The sequence below is a fragment of the Engraulis encrasicolus genome, chromosome 24 (genome assembly GCF_034702125.1).
Source record: "Engraulis encrasicolus isolate BLACKSEA-1 chromosome 24, IST_EnEncr_1.0, whole genome shotgun sequence".
In the NCBI taxonomy this organism is placed as follows: domain Eukaryota; kingdom Metazoa; phylum Chordata; class Actinopteri; order Clupeiformes; family Engraulidae; genus Engraulis; species Engraulis encrasicolus.
The window spans coordinates 7842177-7859852 of record NC_085880.1 but is presented as its reverse complement, the minus strand read 5'-3'; the positions used below and the strand labels follow the sequence as shown (position 1 = coordinate 7859852).

The 17676-nt window shown below is 42.7% G+C and overlaps 1 protein-coding gene across 2 annotated transcripts in view; it reads right to left on the bottom strand.

Annotated features, from left to right (window-relative positions):
- Nucleotides 1–598: 598 nt before the first annotated feature.
- LOC134440807 (regulator of microtubule dynamics protein 2) overlaps nt 599–17676 on the bottom strand; it is a 77567-nt gene continuing 60489 nt past the window's right edge. For both annotated transcript variants that reach the window (XM_063190950.1, XM_063190949.1), the window contains exons 8-12: nt 15057–15134; nt 11873–11971; nt 6105–6158; nt 3293–3373; nt 599–3122 (exon numbers count right to left, since the gene is read on the bottom strand). In XM_063190950.1, the coding sequence (XP_063047020.1) occupies nt 3075–3122; nt 3293–3373; nt 6105–6158; nt 11873–11971; nt 15057–15134 (360 nt within the window). In that variant the 3' untranslated portion in view covers nt 599–3074. The remainder of the gene's footprint in view (nt 3123–3292; nt 3374–6104; nt 6159–11872; nt 11972–15056; nt 15135–17676) is intronic.

Below are 17676 nucleotides of genomic sequence, written 5' to 3'. Positions count from 1 at the left end.
AAATCTGCCACAAACTGGATTCTTCTGGTGTGTTAAGATCCAATCGCATGAATGGGAAACGAGGCAAGAGAAGAGATCTCCAGTCTGAGTGACACCATCTCTAGTCTGGAGTGACACCATCGCTGGTCTAGTCTAGTGTTGGCTACTACTGCCCAATTCCACCTCCTGTTAGAACATTCCTATGGAGATGAAGAGCACTGGACTGCTGATGTGACTATTATCAGATCATCTGATAATACTATATAGTTCATTTAGCTTAGAGAGTAGGACCAACACTAGTATGCATTTTAAATAAATAGATTTCATATAGTATATATATATATATATATATATATATATATATATATATATATATATATTTAATTCAAGGACCGCATTGGAAATAAGCTCAATTGAGCTTTGTGTGTTATTCTTTTAATGTGTTTACAAGGTACATAAGCAAAAGTACATTTTATTTTATTTTAACCTCTTGCTATGTCAATAAATAATGTCAACTCAAATGAATGAGTGCAGAATTTAACTCTAGTAAGTGTTACCTTAGCACTAGAATATTTACTGTGTGGGGCTGAGACAGAGAGTAGAATGAATTACGGATAGATGAAGGATGAATTACATTTTAATGGTGACCTACAAATGTAACTACATTACACGTTTACCACTTAACACAGTATCAACTGCAAAATGCTAACATTTGTGTTTTGTAAATAGATTTCTTTTTATCTGTTAATGTACAAGTTGTACAGTATTGCAGCTCATCATTTTAAAATACTACCCCAGATACATTCCTCTTGCAATGTATTAAAAACCCATAGGGGAAAGAAAGAGGCCAAGTAAAATATAAACATTATACAGATATAAAATATCTTCTTTCATGTTATTAACGCTTTGCATGCGATTTGGTCTCAGGTGCACCAAAAACACGGACAGTTCCACAGTTCCGTTAAATTTCAAGATTCTTTCTACAAATATTCATTCACCCTTTCATATATATATTCCTTTAAATACACAACAGTACAACAGATTAACATTCATACTGAAACCAAGTCCATTTTCATAGTATTGAGTTATTATTGTTTTTTTTCCTTCTCCCTTTCACATGTCCATAAAATCAGAGCTTCATCACCTGACGGCCAATAATAACAGAGTTACATAAGCAGCAATAAGAACTCATAATAGTGTTAATAAGCAAAATGATATCTGCCACATGATGAAAATGTGATGAGGCAAAAGGAATGTAAAAATAAAAAAATAGATCATCGTATCTAAAGAAAGACACAAAAAAAGAGAAAGAAAGACAACAAAAGTGAGGAAAAAAGCACCTGCATAGCTTAAAACAAGAACCAAGAACTGGAAAGAAAAGAAAAGGATAAAATGTCAGACGAGGTGCTTCCACTCCTTCGTTCTCCTCCACGGCTTGGGATTAGCGGTCAGGAGGGCAAGAGGTGGTGGGATGGGGTGGGGTTATGGCAGCAGCAGTAGCAGCAGTAGCAACAGTATTAGTACTACTTGGAGGGTGTAGCCGAGAATGAAATTGCAGGCTGTTGGTTCTGGTGTGCATTGAATTGAGACAGAGCCGCTTGTTACCCCACAAACAGGCCAGACAAGGCCAGGGCACACAGGGCACACAGGGCAGGGCAGGGCAGGGCAGGGCGCACAGGGCAGACTGGGTGGCCCCGGCAGCGGTGGAGGTGGAGGTCAACTGCTGAATGAATGACACTGCCTCTTTATCCCAAAACAACAGGGACAAAGGTGCCACTAATGTCAATGGAGCAGCTGACCAGGGGAGAGAGGAGAGGAAGAGGAGGATGACTGACAGCACAACAACACAGAGAGAGAGAGAGAGAGAGAGAGAGAGAGAGAGCGAGAGAGAGAGAGAGAGAGAGACAGAGACAGAGAGAGAGAGAGAAGGGGGCGGGGGGGTGTTCAGAGAGAGGGGGTCATGTGAGGGCCATGCAACCTAAAGCCTTGTTTGGATGCCCCATTGTTTGGGTCAATCGCCTATTTAATCTCTTTCCGGTTATTTCTGTTGTTGTTGTCGTCCGGAGGTCATTAGAGATGAAAACACGCTGCTGAGGGTAAGAGGAACGGCCATGATTGTCGTGGCAAATGAGAGGAGACAGGGGGCAATAACTGTTTTCACCAACACACCACACCACAACACACCACACCACACCACACCACACCACCCACACAGTGAGCCCTGTTCAGTGCTGGACACTTACGGGAGTATCCATGGGTACCCTTAGGGTAAAAGAACCGTTCCCTGTGGTTCCTTAGGCCTGGTTCTGTCAGTGCCAAGCTACCAAGAAACCCCACAGAGCATTTATTGATTTGCTTGTTTGTGCTTTGTTGTGTTGATGTCAGCCATATTGGGGTACTGGTTCTTTGGCTGCACATTCTGTACAAGACACACCAGGGCTTCCTCACTCAGGGTTTCATGACATCCAATCATACACACACGATAACAGTTGCGCACATGTTACGCATATCATAACAGTTTCATTCTGTTTAGCCATAGACGGGTATTTTGATTAACGGACATTTTTCTTCCCTCCGTTTTCCAAAATATCTTTGTTCACACATTGGAGCGAATTCGCATAAATAGGCTATTGAGAGTTATTAAAATTACTATGACAGTTTTCAAATATCTCCACAAAAATCTCTAGAAGAATCTCTGTTATATCAAAGGCACAAACAAAGGGAAAAGTCTCTGTTTTTAAAAATACCCGTGTATGTGTAAACAGGGACTCTGTTATATAAGTAGTGTATCTAGATAACCTCAAGTGTATTTGAACTACCATTAAAGCACCCCTAAATGTGTTGATATAACTTGCCAACAATAATCTTGCTAACAAGCAAAAAACAACAATCAAGCTGACCAAGAAAAACAAAAAACAAAACAAAAAAGACAAAGACAAAACAAAAACATATAACAATTAGTTACAAAAAAATTCAAAAATGTTCTTCACGTTGACCCGCGTGCCTCGGTCAGGCAGGAAACAGCTGGAGGTCCACGCAGGTAAGAAGTGAGATCTGACAGGTCCTGATGTCTTGGGAGGCCACATGTTCAGTGGCTAAAGATATGGAAGAAGAGTGTCCAGTTCTTTCTGAGCCTCATCATCCTAGGAAAGAGACGTGGGGGAGAGAAAAAATAGACAAATTAGAATAGAAGAATAGCACTTAACACACACACACACGCACGCACGCACACGCACACACGCCAGCCCACAATATAGAATAATAACTTCAATCGATAGTAAGGTTGACTGTGATTGCATGTGTGCTGCCTTACCTCGTTAGAGATGTTCTCTATGCAGGAGGCGGTGCTACACACCTCTTTGGCTTTCTGTTTCTGCCCCAGGTCCTTATAGCACTGGGAACATAACACATAGAGTAAGCCATCTCTTCAGGTGCAAACCCAGTATATCATACAATTCACATTATAGTAATATACAGTATTATACAGTATTAAAGTAATATACAATATAGTACAGTATAGTAATACATATTCTTTAATTATAAAGCACTTTACAAAACAGAGTCACAATGGTGTATCATGTGTTTATGTACAGTACACAAGAATAGAATAGAAAGAAGAAGGAAAATGCCTTTTATTGTCATTTTATACAGCATGTGTATTAGGGTGCATCAGTTGCCCCCTATGAAAAGATATTGCCTTGGCCCTATAGTAAAAATGTTCTACACCCAGTAAAAACACACTGTGTAAAATATTTTGAAATTTGGATGAAGTCTACCGGGGCCACCAGCCCCATGAAAATAGAAAATAATGGTGATAGTCAGAATCTTGGAATAGAAATGGACATTTTGTTGCATAAAGCTACCCAATAAAAAAACATATTGTCTCAGCTCTGTGATAAAAATGTTCTATGCACAGTAAAATCACTCTGTGTAAAATATTTTGAAATTTGGATGAAGTCTACCGGGGCCACCAGCTCCATGAAAATAGAAAATAATGGTGATAGTCAAAATCTTGGATAGAAACAGGGCTGGACTGGCCATCTGGCATGGCGGGCATTTCCCGGTGAGCCCCGCACCCTCATGGGCCCCCATTTTTTTTTTTTTTTTTACATTACTGAAAATAGGGGCCCATGAGGGTGCGGGGCCCACCGGTGAGTCAGTTCTCCGGCACTAATAATAATGAGGGGGCCCCCTTAAATCCGAAAGTGCCCGGGCCCTATTTATCGCCCAGTCCAGCCCTGAATAGAAATGGACATTTTGCTGCATAAAGCTACCCAATAAAAACAGATTGCCTCAGCTGTGTGATAAAAAAATGTTCTATGCACAGTAAAATCACTCCGTGAAAAATGTATTGAAATTTAGATTAATTCTACTGGGTCCACCAGGCCCATGAAAATACAAAACAATGGTGATAGTGATGGGCAACCTGGATTCCAAAGTCCAGTGCCACATATTCCAAATATAGCCAATATAATGAACCAGCTGACCTTCTGCCAGTATCAAGCAAGAGATTGCGAAGTTGTATGACTTTTGTGTGCTTCACCTGTGGGCCTACAGGATTGTACAGGTAGCTGTTAATACCTGGTGGAGCATCTTTACTAAAGCTGTGAATGCTCCTTGGAATGACCTATTTTTTTTAAGAAATCCCTGCAGTAGTTCAATAGAGTACATACAATACAACTGTATGTGATGTTGGAAAGAGTGGCTTCCCAAAACCTGTACTTAAGTGGCTTCTAGGTATGGCATGGGTATCACCAGGTCCAGAGTCCATTGCCAAGGGCCTCTCAGGTAAGTTATGGTACTCATCTGATGGAGTAAAGTGAAATACTACCACAGGCGATGGGATAAAGAAGTAATGGCGCTCTTCAATACAGTTGTATTGACTGCTTTGTAGCCTAGGCATTCCAAGGAACATTCACAGCTTTTGTACAGATGGTCCTCTATGATTGTAGGCCCACAGGTGAAAGACACAAATATAACAGTCATGCAGCTTTGCAATCTCTTGCTTGATACTAGCAGTGGTCCAAGGCAGCAAGGAATTGATATTGTGTTGCAAAAGAGCAAATTTGCCTAAATATAGCAGTTTGACCATCAGTCTGTCCTGAGACTGAAGTCTGTGTAAGTGGATCGACTGAATACACAACCTGCTTAGATATTCCTTCTGTTTGTGCTCCCAATACAGGTGATCTCACTAATTACCTCATCAACCGGTAATTAGGCTCAGCTGGTTCATTATATTGGCTGGGGCAAATGTGTCATACAGTTTGTCCACCTCTGTTTTAAGACAATGGCAAACCTAGATTCAAAAGCTACAATCCAGTGCCACAGATTTCAAATTACCTGGTTTTACCTGTCCAATTGCCCTAACTGGAAAGGTAAAACTAGGTATGTCATTTGGAATATGTGGCACTGGACTTCAGCTTTGGAATCCAGGTTGCCCATCACCATCACCATTATTTTGTATTTTCATGGGCCTGGTGGACCCGGTAGAATTCATCTAAATTTCAACATATTTTACACAGAGTGATTTTACTGTGCATAGAACATTTTTATCACAGAGCTGAGACAATATGTTTTTTATTGGGTAGCTTTATGCAGCAAAATGTCCATTTCTATTCCAAGATTCTGACTATCACCATTATTTTCTATTTTCATGGGGCTGGTGGCCCCGGTAGACTTCATCCAAATTTCAAAATATTTTACACAGTGTGTTTTTACTGGGTGTAGAACATTTTTACTATAGGGCCAAGGCAATATCTTTTCATAGGGGGCATCTGATGCACCCTAATGTGTAATGAGAACTACATAGAATGACATGACGTTTACATTATGTTTTTAATGCCGAATTAACAATTCAGAATTAAATAGTTCCGTCGAGTTTACATTGAACTTTCATTCAACTCCGAATTGTGAAGTGTTAAGATGACGTTTTCAAAGCAGAATTAAGCTTTATTCCACGTGAAATTGAGTTAATTCTGAATTAAATGTCTCATGCAAACGAGGCCATTGAAGCATCTCTCACATCAGAGCAACACTACATTCTGTATGTATGTATGTATGTATGAATGATGTATGCAATCTATTTACAACAAATCATTATATGAGAACGAGGACCATGCACTGACCTTCGCAAGGAAGACGAGGTTGGATTTTGAGTACTGTGGAGAGATTTCTTCAGCCTAAAGACCAAGGAGGATTCACATTAGTGGATAAAGCAACAACATGAAAAGCACTACACACTGTAGAAACTATTTCAGAAATTGTTTCAACAAAATTACAACGCACAATTTAAAGTGGGTCAAGGGGTGATGGTGGTGTTTTTTTAATGCTTCAAAAATAATGACTTCTGTACATTTTTGGACCAAATTGGTCGTGATTGAGATTTTTCCCCAAAGAATCAAACAGGCAGCTGCAGTCAGTTGCTACTCACATGGAGAGCACAGTGTACAGTACATGGCCTGGCTCACCTGAAATGCTTTTACACACAGCAACTTGCACTTTTTTACTGAGTCGGGGAGATAGAGAGCAACAGTGTGGGGTGCATGTCTGTGTTGTGGTGGTACCAGCAGTGCTTCAATTATCCCTCTTTACGACAAATGATTTTGGGATTGCTGACGTGAAAGGCAAGAGCTAATGACAGGGCCAGACGAGAGATCTTAGGGAAGAACATTTTAACCACAAGCCGCACTGAAGATGGCTCGCAGTGCAGGCCGCCAGGGGGGTTCAAAGGGGTCAGTTGTCCCGGGCCCAGGGAGAATGGGGGCCCAGAACAGGTTCATCAGTAAAATTTCTGTTTTAGGTGGGGGTGACTTTTTCCCGGGCCGAGTGAAAGCTGTCAGCGGTCTTGGCTCTCTGTCTCTGTGTGTGTGTGTGTGTGTGTGTGTGTGTGTGTGTGTGTGTGTGTGTGTGTGTGTGTGTGTGTGTGTGTGTGTGTGTGTGTGTGTCTGTGCGCGGCTGTAAAAGAAATCAATCAAACGTTGGGCTGAGCTGATTCGGCCCCTCAGGGCTTGCAGCAGCAAGACAGTGTTTGTAAACAATTCTCTCTCTCTCTCTCTCTCTCTCTCTCTCTCTCTCTCTCTCTCTCTCTCTAGGCCTGGGATTCAGCACAACGCTCTCCCTTGTGACAGCCGGAGCTATCAACAGCTTCCTCAGCTTGCCAAGGAAAACATTGCAGTTGTCGCCGGGACATTCCAGCGAGAATCTTTACGACTTTAATTCCTCCCCCATCTGTATAAATTAAAACATCTCAACACATTCCCATCTATAACATGCTCCATCAGTGTAACTAGGACTAGGCCCCGGGGGTAAGGTAGAGTTATGACTTGAGGGTTTTTTTCCCGGTATCATGGGGCAAATTTATGTAACTCAATTCAAGATAGACACTATTTTTTTATTTACTCATCTTAACCTTCAACATCATCGTAGATACAGCCGGATGTGCATGGTCCATTTACTGTGCACATCATTCACAAAGCAAGACATTTTACAGATGCAACTACTGCGAGTAAAGCACCAGAAACTCGTTTTGGGCAATCAGGCAAAAAAATGTAGCACGATTTGCCAAGGTGTGTGTGTGTGTTTGTGTGTGTGTGTGTGTTTTTCCTTCCCCCAAAGGCTGGCAGCAGTTCAAACTGCAAGCTACCTAAAAACCAGCTACACGACTTACTTCAAAACTGTATCTGCAGGCAGACGTACAGTGTGCTTTCTGATGACATGCGCCCCCTGGTGGTAGCAAACCTTTTTGCTGATTTTTTTTATTTTTGTGTAGGTGAAGTGTGTGTGTGTGTGTGTGTGTGTGTGTGTGTGTGTGTGTGTGTGTGTGTGTGTGTGTGTGTGTGTGTGTGTGTGTGTGTGTGTGTGTGTGTGTCCTCGTCAGCTGCCAAACGGACAGACAGCCCAGAGAGGATTCATCTGAGCGCTGGGTCAGAGAAAAAGGCTACAATTTGACGGACAAAATTTGCCTAATTGACCGACTCAGTTAAATCATGGACTGGACTGGACTTGACGTGTACACGACTTGCCAGGGCACACACAGCACAAGGCCAACAGCTGCAAAATGTTGTTTTTTTCTAATTCAGTTGACTCAGCCTCCTGGTTTGGAGGTCTAGGCTGTACACTGTTTTTGTAGGCCTGCAATGTGGATAGCTCATCCGAAATTGTTTGTCCAAAAATGTAACAGCTCCCTCTGTCACACACACTAACACACACTAAACACTAATACACACACACACGCACACGCACACGCACACGCACACGCACACACACCCACACCCACACAACACACACACACACACACACAACGAGGGAGGGAGTTGTGGCAATAAGAAGTAACAAGTTGCAACACACACCACTTAAATCAAATTGATGGGTGAGATACACACGATGTGAAGACGAGGCATGCAGAAGAAAGCTGGCCGGGAGCGATCGGAGTTCTCTATATAAACATGTGCTACGCAGGAACACAGATTAAGCTCTCTTTAAATAGGGGGCTTGGTCTTTAAGAATAAAGACAAGCGAGGAGATCAAGCCAGAGGGAGAGAGGGAGTCAGGGAAAGAGTGTGTGTGAAAGAGAGAGAGACAGAGAGAGAGAGAGAGAGAGAGAGAAGGAAAAATGAGAGATTGAGAGATGTATGGAGGGAGGGGAGAAAGGGAGAGCGAGGGAAAAAGAGTGCGAGAGTGAGGAATACAAATACACAAAAAAGTGGAAAGGTACAGAGGGAGAAAGTTAGTGAAAAGTGAGAAAGACGGAGAGAGAGCGAGAGGGAGAGAAAAAGAAAGTGAGCAAAGAAGCAACCTAAGGCTATATCCCACTCACACACACTCTCACACTAAACAAACACTTCTGTCTTGTGTGCGCCGAAGGCGGGCAAATGCAGCAGCTTGGTGTCCAAGGCGGCGAGAAGAATGAGTGCAGAAAAACTCCGTTGCCATGGTTTCCATTACTTTAGTTCATGAGAGAGAGTGACACTTTGAACACAAACCTGAATAGAGCTTCAAGGAACTGGGACAATGTGTTTTAGCCGAGGGAAGGTCTGAACTTGAGAAACCTGCACTCTCCAGCGGCCTAGGTCTCACTTACTTATTCAGTCTATACAGCGATATTTGACATAGATTATTTACAATAATGCCACTCGCGTTGTGTTCACAGGACCTATGAGTGCTTCCCACAGTGTAGTCCATTCTTCCCCAAGGCCCTACTACAAGGAGTTTTAAATGGGAAAATTAAAACTACATGACAAGGGGGCGGCCATTTTTTTGTCTTTTGATGACTAGGTGTGGTGCAGCTCAAGGGTGATGCTGTTTCAATAGCTGTATGTATAATGGTAGCTTTGCATGACGCAGGGCCCAGGGCCTTAGTCATAGGAGAACTGCACTGTAGCAGTATGACCAGAGAGAGTAGAGAGAGAGAGAGGTTCCATTGGCCCATTGTTTCCGGGTTCTATTATTGCAAGGGGGAGGAGGGGAAATCCCCCTTTAGGCAGACCTAAGGACTGTTCTATTCAATGCTAGGAGTATTATGACACGCCCTTTTAGGCAGACCAGAACCTGGTCATGTTAGGTGCCCATAGCAACCTATTACATTGGCATATCTCTATATACTTAAAGAATCTCTGGTATAACCGCACGAATACGCCTGCCGCGACATGAGCGAGGTGAACACGAAAGTAATTGACTTTGTATTGAGTCGCGCAACAAAAACGATTCTGGAGACTAGTCGATTCGCACGACGAGAGCGACAGTAGTTGAAGTTGTAGTTGAATTCATGGGAATATTATGCAAATGAGCTACAACAAGCTACAACAAGCCGCCACAGCCAATGACTGTATAGAGGTCAATGACCACAGCCAATGGGAATGTTGGAATGCTTGCATTCTGTTTTTAACGGACATACTCTAGTCGCTTCAATCGCTCGTATCGCTCTTGCTGCTCTGTCGCTTGAATCTCGTCCCGGCCGGTGTATTCGCCCGGTAACATGTGCTCAGGTTAGGGCTGTGAAATATATCGAATTGATATCGTGATATCAGTATTGCTGTCAAACAATATGAAATTTCATAATATTTTGTAACTTGTCTAAACCAAAAGTTAGGCTATGCTATGCACAACACCGCCCCCTCCACTTGAGCCATTGCGAATGCAGAGCAGACTTGCTATCCAACACTCATGCAGAACACCACTGTGTATTTCTATATGACTTTCCATTCACGCTGCTGAAGGGAGGGAAGATTCTGAATTGTTTGGCATAATCGTTTTGGTAACACTTCCAAATAAGGGGCCATAATTAACAGTAGAGTAGCTACAACCTAATACTTAAGTAAGGGTTAATAATAGTTACTTAATGCCACATTAGACACATATTAATTGTTATTAATTCATATGTTGAACATTAGTAAACAGTTACTTAACTATTAGATAACTATCACCTTGTGTTACAACTTAATGGATAAATAATACATAAATATTGGGGTTTGGGACCCTTATATTAGAGTTGGCAGAGGATAACTAATGGATAATTAATAAATAGATATTGGTGTTTGGGACCCTTATATTAGAGTTGGCTGTGGATAACTAATGGTTAATTAATCGATAGATATTGGTTTTTGGGACCCTTATAATAGAGTAGGCTGAGCATACCTAATAGTTAAGTAAGTCAATTAATTAATTAATCTACTATGACATCTAGTTTTCACTGGTTCAAATCACTGTAATAGTGGCAACAGGAGCCTTTATATAGCAAGGATTGGACGTACACTTCTCAATGATGGTGGGGTGATGAGATGTAATTTTTTCATATACCAGTCATTAGTTTTAATGGTAAAAACCCTACAATAAATGCAGAACATTATGAAGAGTAATAGTTTTGAAGCGAAACTACACCAATTAAGTTAATGTTGGAGAATATTAGCTCCAAGAAGTGCAGTGCATGATGGGTACGCAATCTACAGACAACAATATTTCGGTATTATTTATTCATTAGATATGCCTTGCTTTTGTATTAAGTAAGTGTTAATTTAGGTCCTTAGTTAAGTATTACCTAATAGCTACTTAACTATTAACTGTACCCTTACTTATTTGTTAGTTAAATAATGATATGCTATGAACTTGTGACACATGGTAATAGTTATCTAATAGTTAAAGGGCAACTCCTGCCAATTTCAATGTGCTGTTGTATTGCTCACGCTACCCTTGACTTGTCAGTACTCGGTGACGCCGCATTTTTTGGCTCAGCCCTTTCCGAGATATGAGCTATTCTAATGGGGGCAACTTTTGTTTACATTTAAAAAAAACATTTTTATTCATTCTCAAAAACATCCAAAAGGTTATGCAACATCAGCAGACAACTAGCAAACAGCGATACCGTTTGGGAAAATATTTGGAGTAGAATAGCATTTGGAATAGAATAGCTCATATCTCGGAAAGGGCTGGACCAAAAACTGCGGCGTCACCGGGTACTTACAAGTCAAGGGTAGCGTGAGCAATACAACAGCACATTGAAATTGGCAGGAATTGCCCTTTAAGTAACTGCTTACTAATGTTTAACATATGCATTAATAACAATTAATATGTGTCTAATGTGGCGTTAAGTAGTGATTATTAACCCTTACTAAAGTATTAGGTTATAGCTAATTTGCTGTTAATTATGGCCCCTTATTTGGAAGTGTTACCATTGTTTTTTTTTTAAATGTTGTTTCGATTAAAAAAAAGAAAAGAAAGAAAAACATCACATATCACATATCTGTGTTATGAGAACAACTGATGCTGATCTGCGAGGTGAGGGCGCAGGGGGCATAATCAGTCTGGAAACAAAATAGAGGGCAGTTGTCCACAGTTGCATCCCTGAGAAGGATACCAAAAGGTATCCCGTCTGAAGTGTGATGATGCCACATTACTGTACCTTGAGGAAGTTGTGTAGGGCGTCTTGGACAGTGGCGTTGGGCGGCTCGCCGAAGAGAGTGGCTGCGATCTTCCTCTCGATCCACGTGCACTGTGCTACCTGTGGGCAGGTAAGACGAGACACTAAGATGCAAATCTAGTGCTGACGCATACATCCACACACACACACACACACACACACACACACACACACACACACACACACACACACACACACACACACACACACACACACACACACACACACACACACACACACACACACACACACACACACACACACACACACACACACACACACACACACACACGTGGGAGAAAGAAAGAGCCAGTCAGTCGGGGCAAGATCAGGGCGGTGTGGTGTACAGTTGCAGTGGTGCCCAAGGGCCTACAGTGTCCCATTACCGAGCCTGACTACAGGGCAATACACTGAATAGGCCCTGTGAGTATCGCAGCCATGAATCAAAATGTAACGCAACTGAAGACAAGGCTGATTGAATGGGTGACATCACGAGGATGTTTACACAGCGCGAGGAGAAGAGAGAGGGATCAAGTGAAGAGCAGAGAGAAAAGAAGAAATCGGGCGCTAGATAAACAGTATGACACTGATACTTCACCAACACCTCTGGAGAGGCACACTAATCATCAGTGACACTCAATAATGCCTTCAATGCATCTTTAATGCCAGTTAACACTTACTCCGCCGCTTCTTTGTACATGGATTAAGTTTGGGCCAACGCGAAAAGAAGAACATTAATAATAAAACACTCTGCTTCTTTTTTTGTTTTGTCTGAGAACGTGTCTAGGCCTAAGCATAATCCACGTATGGGAAATTGCCAATTTGTTGGTGTCAGTTCGAAGTAAGTATTAATCATAAACAACATACTTTTGGTATTTACATATACTTATTAGCCTTTAACGAGTTTTAAGCTTCTTTTTAAATATCTTTAAATACCTCTAGCTCTATTGTCCTTTACATACACTGTTTCCACACCCGCCCACGCCACTTCTGTTATCATCCACAAATGGAGCCCTGCTAACAACAACACCCCCATCCTCACCTTTTCCACCAGCGCATGCTCCCTCCCTCCAACTTACGGGAAACTGGATAATGGCTCTGGGGCATCATCAGGCAGCTGTAAAGCGCCATGACATGACATGGAATGAAATGTTCCTTCTCCACCCATTTGGGGCGAAAGACGGGAGGTGGGGATTAAAAAAATAATGATAAACAAAGAAAGAAAGAAAGAAAAAAAAGGAAAGCAAAAGGTGCCCGCTAATTACAGGTGTACTGTTGGCGCGGATTGTCCTTTCAGGTCTGTTCAAGGGCGGTGGCGGTGGATGGTGGAGTGGTGAGGGCACAACAGCAGTGGAGGTGGTGATGAGGTGCTGAATGGATGTTTCAGCACAGGCAGATGGAGAGGGTATAGCAAGGCGCTAGGAGGACTAAACATTTTTGAGTTTTCACTTTTTTCAGCACCTACAGTTGTCGACAAGATCAATTAAAGTACTGCTGCCGTGCCGATCATGACAGAAATTATTTGCACTGTGAGGAATCGTCAAAACTACAAAAACAAACATTGCACCATAAACAAATGGCCAGTTTCAGTTTGGATGCTTAAGTGCGCTATTTGGGATCCTATCGTTCCTGTACAAATGATCCTTAAGCATGTGAAGAGGTTTTTTATGGTGTGGTGCTGTTGACATAGTCATAGAATTAATTTTTCTATGGGTGTTGATGACAAAACACCCAAAAATAGAAAGTAGAAAATGCTCTAGCATGTGTTGGGTTGTTATGGTTTGAAAATGGCTAGCATCCAATGAGTGAAGATAGGGCCTCTATTGTTAATGCAAAATGTTAATGAACATGCTTGAATTTGCTACTAAAGACTCTCAGTATTGCTAAAATGTAATTGAGCTTTTCCAACAAACAGAAACTCAGCCGGCTGATGGGTCCAACTGCACTCAACAGCCTAAATGTTAAATGTAGATCAATGTGGAATTGCAATGTTGTATCCAACAGTACGACAGTGTGATTCAGTGTGATTGACAAATTGAGTGATTGATTAAAAGGTCCCTGAGAGTGAAATGTAGTGGAGTGGAGTGTAGTGGAGAGAGCAGAGTGATGGAGTCCAATTAGGTGGGGCAGGCAACCAAGTCAAACAAACAGACCAGAGCAGAGCCATTACCATTTAATGGCTTTATCAGATGGACCATCTTGACATGTTTTTATGGCGCGTCCATCACAGGGGGGGGAAGAGGAGGGAAACGCCTCCTCACACAGAATCAGAACGCCAACAAGAGAATTGAGAAAAAGAGAAAACAACCACGCTGAAATGATTTTCTAAAAATGTAGTTCCATTTCATTTCTCCTGACCACCAGAGGCGGTGCTTTCAGCCCATGGAGCCCACTGCCACTGGCGGTCATTCCAAACTCAACCGTGGTTATATACTGTACATAACCCTCGTTTCTGTCAATACAAATACAAAGAATGTTTGAGATGGCTTTTGTTCAAAAGTAAAAACAGATTGGGGGGGAGGCATGAAAAGAGGTCTTGGCATGAAGGGTAGGATATGGTGGGGGTGTCAAAATGCTGGAGAAGGAGAGTGGAAGTGCCAGAATGCTGAAAGGTACGTAGGTATGTTGTGACGTCAGAATGGTGCCATCAGCCAATGCATATCAAAATGCGCTCACACTCAAGGTGGCTCGGTGGTGGGGGATTGCAGGAGAAGAGAAATAATTGCCGCATGGTGTAACGTCAGTGTCTGTGTGAATGTGAGGGTGTGTGGGGAATTTTACTGGAAAGGGTCATGCACGATTGACTTACAGTGTCCTCAATGGACACTAACCTCATTGGCTGTGCATTCAAGAGAGAAGGTGTCCTGTAGTAGTACTTTAGAGAGATAGGAAGAGAGAGTGAGGGCAACAGAGTGTGAGCGAAGTGTGTGTGTGTGTGTGTGTGTGTGTGTGTGTGTGTGTGTGTGTGTGCGTGTGCGTGTGCTATCTGTATGTGTGCATGCATGCGTGCAAGAGAGAGAATGGGGAAGATTGGGGGAGAGAGTGAATGTGTGTGTGTGTGTGTGTGTGTGTGTGTGTGTGTGTGTGTGTGTGTGTGTGTGTGTGTGTGTGTGTGTGTGTGTGTGTGTGTGTGTGTGTGTAGTGGTGGTTTACTAGAGTGACTTACAGCGTAGCACCAGCGTCCCAGCAGGTAGTAGGAGAGTGGGTCTGTGGGCTTCAGCTCTATGGCCCGATCCAGATGATCCTGATATGGACAGAATGCAAGAAAAGAAGACAGATCAGTGTGTGTGTGTGTGTGTGTGTGTGTGTGTGTGTATGTGTGTGTGTGTGTGTGTGTGTGTGTGTGTGTGTGTGTGTGTGCCTGAGTGTGCGTGCGTGCATGGCATTTAAACAATAAGCCACGAGAGTCCGTGGGTTTGTTTTCAATTTATAACGGGTAATGGGAGTTGGAGCATGACGCGAAGCGGAGCGCTGTAACATTCCCCTTACCCTTTATAAATCAAACACAAACCCACGGACTCAAGTGGCTTATTGCTTACTTAACACTGTTGCACTAAATCGCTAACAATATGTCTTTAAAAAGAGCTGTAATAACAACTAATTCGCTTCACGTCGTTCAGTTAAGGAAGTGGTTGGTATCCGCAGCAACACCACTGGGTGTGTGCACATTCATCGCGCTGCCAGACATAAACTTTGCTACAAAAACTCAGCAAGGCGAGACGCTTACAGGAATGAAATGTCTTTGCAATCACACTGACACCCAAACCAGAAATAGTGCAATGATGTGCTCTTTCTGCAATCTCCCTACACCAACTGCACCAGATTATTGTTATCAACTTACGTAGATGCAAGCATGTAACTTAGTCGCACGTAGAATCTTCGTTTGGAATGGTGTTTGTTTACGGCCGATTTATGCTTGCTCATGTGTTTGTACAGTATTTTGCTGTGTGCAGTGGTGTAGTCTACATTTTTATTAGAGGTGCACCGAAAATTCGGCCGCAGAAAATATTCGGCCGAAAACGGAAAAAAAGACACTTTCGGTTTTCGGCCGAAAGCCAATTGAGCGGCCGAATCGGAAATGAATTCAAAATGGGCATTAATTAAACTAATTTCTACTCTAATTTCTACTAACATTTGAAGCCTTTACACATTTATTTTCTTTCAAAAACATTTCAAAACATTTATTGTAAACCGTGGATTTCAGCAATATTCAAAAATAGTGCAAAACCTAACTTTTGATCACTTTTGACTGAATTGTAAAATTCGGTTTCGGTATTCGGTAGTCGGCCAAGTAATTCATTATTATTCGGTTTCGGTTTCGCCCACAAATTTTCATTTCAGTGCACCTCTAATTTTTATGGTGGGTATACTGTATATTTGAGCATTTTTTGAAGTGGTTATACTGTATATATTTGTGCTATTCAAAATAATGGATAAATCAATTTTAAGTGGGTATACTGAAGTCCCTGAAATTTTAAAGTGGGTATACTCCGTATACCCGCGTTCTACGTAGACTACACCACTGTGTGTGTGTGTGTAGCTGCGTGAATGGCCCTTGTTTAACCAGACAGCACTATTCCTCTTTCTTCCAGCCATTATCTCTCTTTCTGTCATTCTCTGTCTCACTCACTCCTCCTTTAATTCTCTCTCTATTCCCCCAAATCCATTTTCTCTTTCCCTTCCACCCAATCTCTTCTTGATAATCTGCTATACCCTCCCCTCTCTCTCTCTCTCTCTCTCTCTCTCTCTCAACAGTCCACTCACTTTCTCTTTCGCTCATGCTTGCACACAGTCTCACCTCTACTCTGCCCCTCCACCGCTCCCTTCCTCCATACCTTTCTTCACCTCCCTCCCTCTCTCCCTCGCTTTTCCTCTTTTCATTGTTCACCTGTCGACCAGATAAAGCGTGTTACGGGCGCCTGGCTGACAGGTAAAGATGGATGCTACGTGCAGCCGTGCCTGTGCCGTGGTCTGCTGGTGGTGCCGACCCGTACCCCCCCCCCTCTTTCTCTTTGTCTCTCACTCGCTCTCTTTCTCTCTGAGTGTGGAAGAGGGGCTCTTACCAAACAACATAATGCACACTACTACGTGCACTATGTGCCTGCAATGTCCTCTGTCAATGAGCAAGAACACACACACACACACACACACACACACACACACACACACACACACACACACACACACACACACACACACACACACACACACACACACACACACACACACACACATAAACGCGCGTGCGCACACATACACACGCACGCACACAGACACAGACACAGACACGCACACGCATACACTATATTTATATACTATGTGGTAGAGGACTCAAGCTAGGAGGATGAAAGTCCCCTCACAGGAGGGGATTTAAACTGGACATGCATGTGTGTGTGCTTGTGCGTATGTGTGTGTACGAGAGTGTGTGTGTGACTGTGTGTGTGTGTCTGCGTGTGCATGCATGGGTGTGTGTGTGTGTGCGTGCGAGCATCCATGCATGTGTGTGTACTGTGTGTGCGTGTGCATGTCGCATATGTCACACCTCATTTATAGCACACAGTACACGCATGTTATTATAGTTTTACGATTCCGTGAAACGACATTAAAAGTTCATCCAGTGCACAGTGGAGTCGGAACACTGAACTCAGTGCAGGGTCGCCGGGGTCATACATTGCGGTGTAGTTAGTATACGTTGGGAACACAGAGTACAGTGGGACACACACGGCGGCTGTCATGTCACATCACGTCACATCACATTACATCAGGGCTTTATCCAGACGTAATCA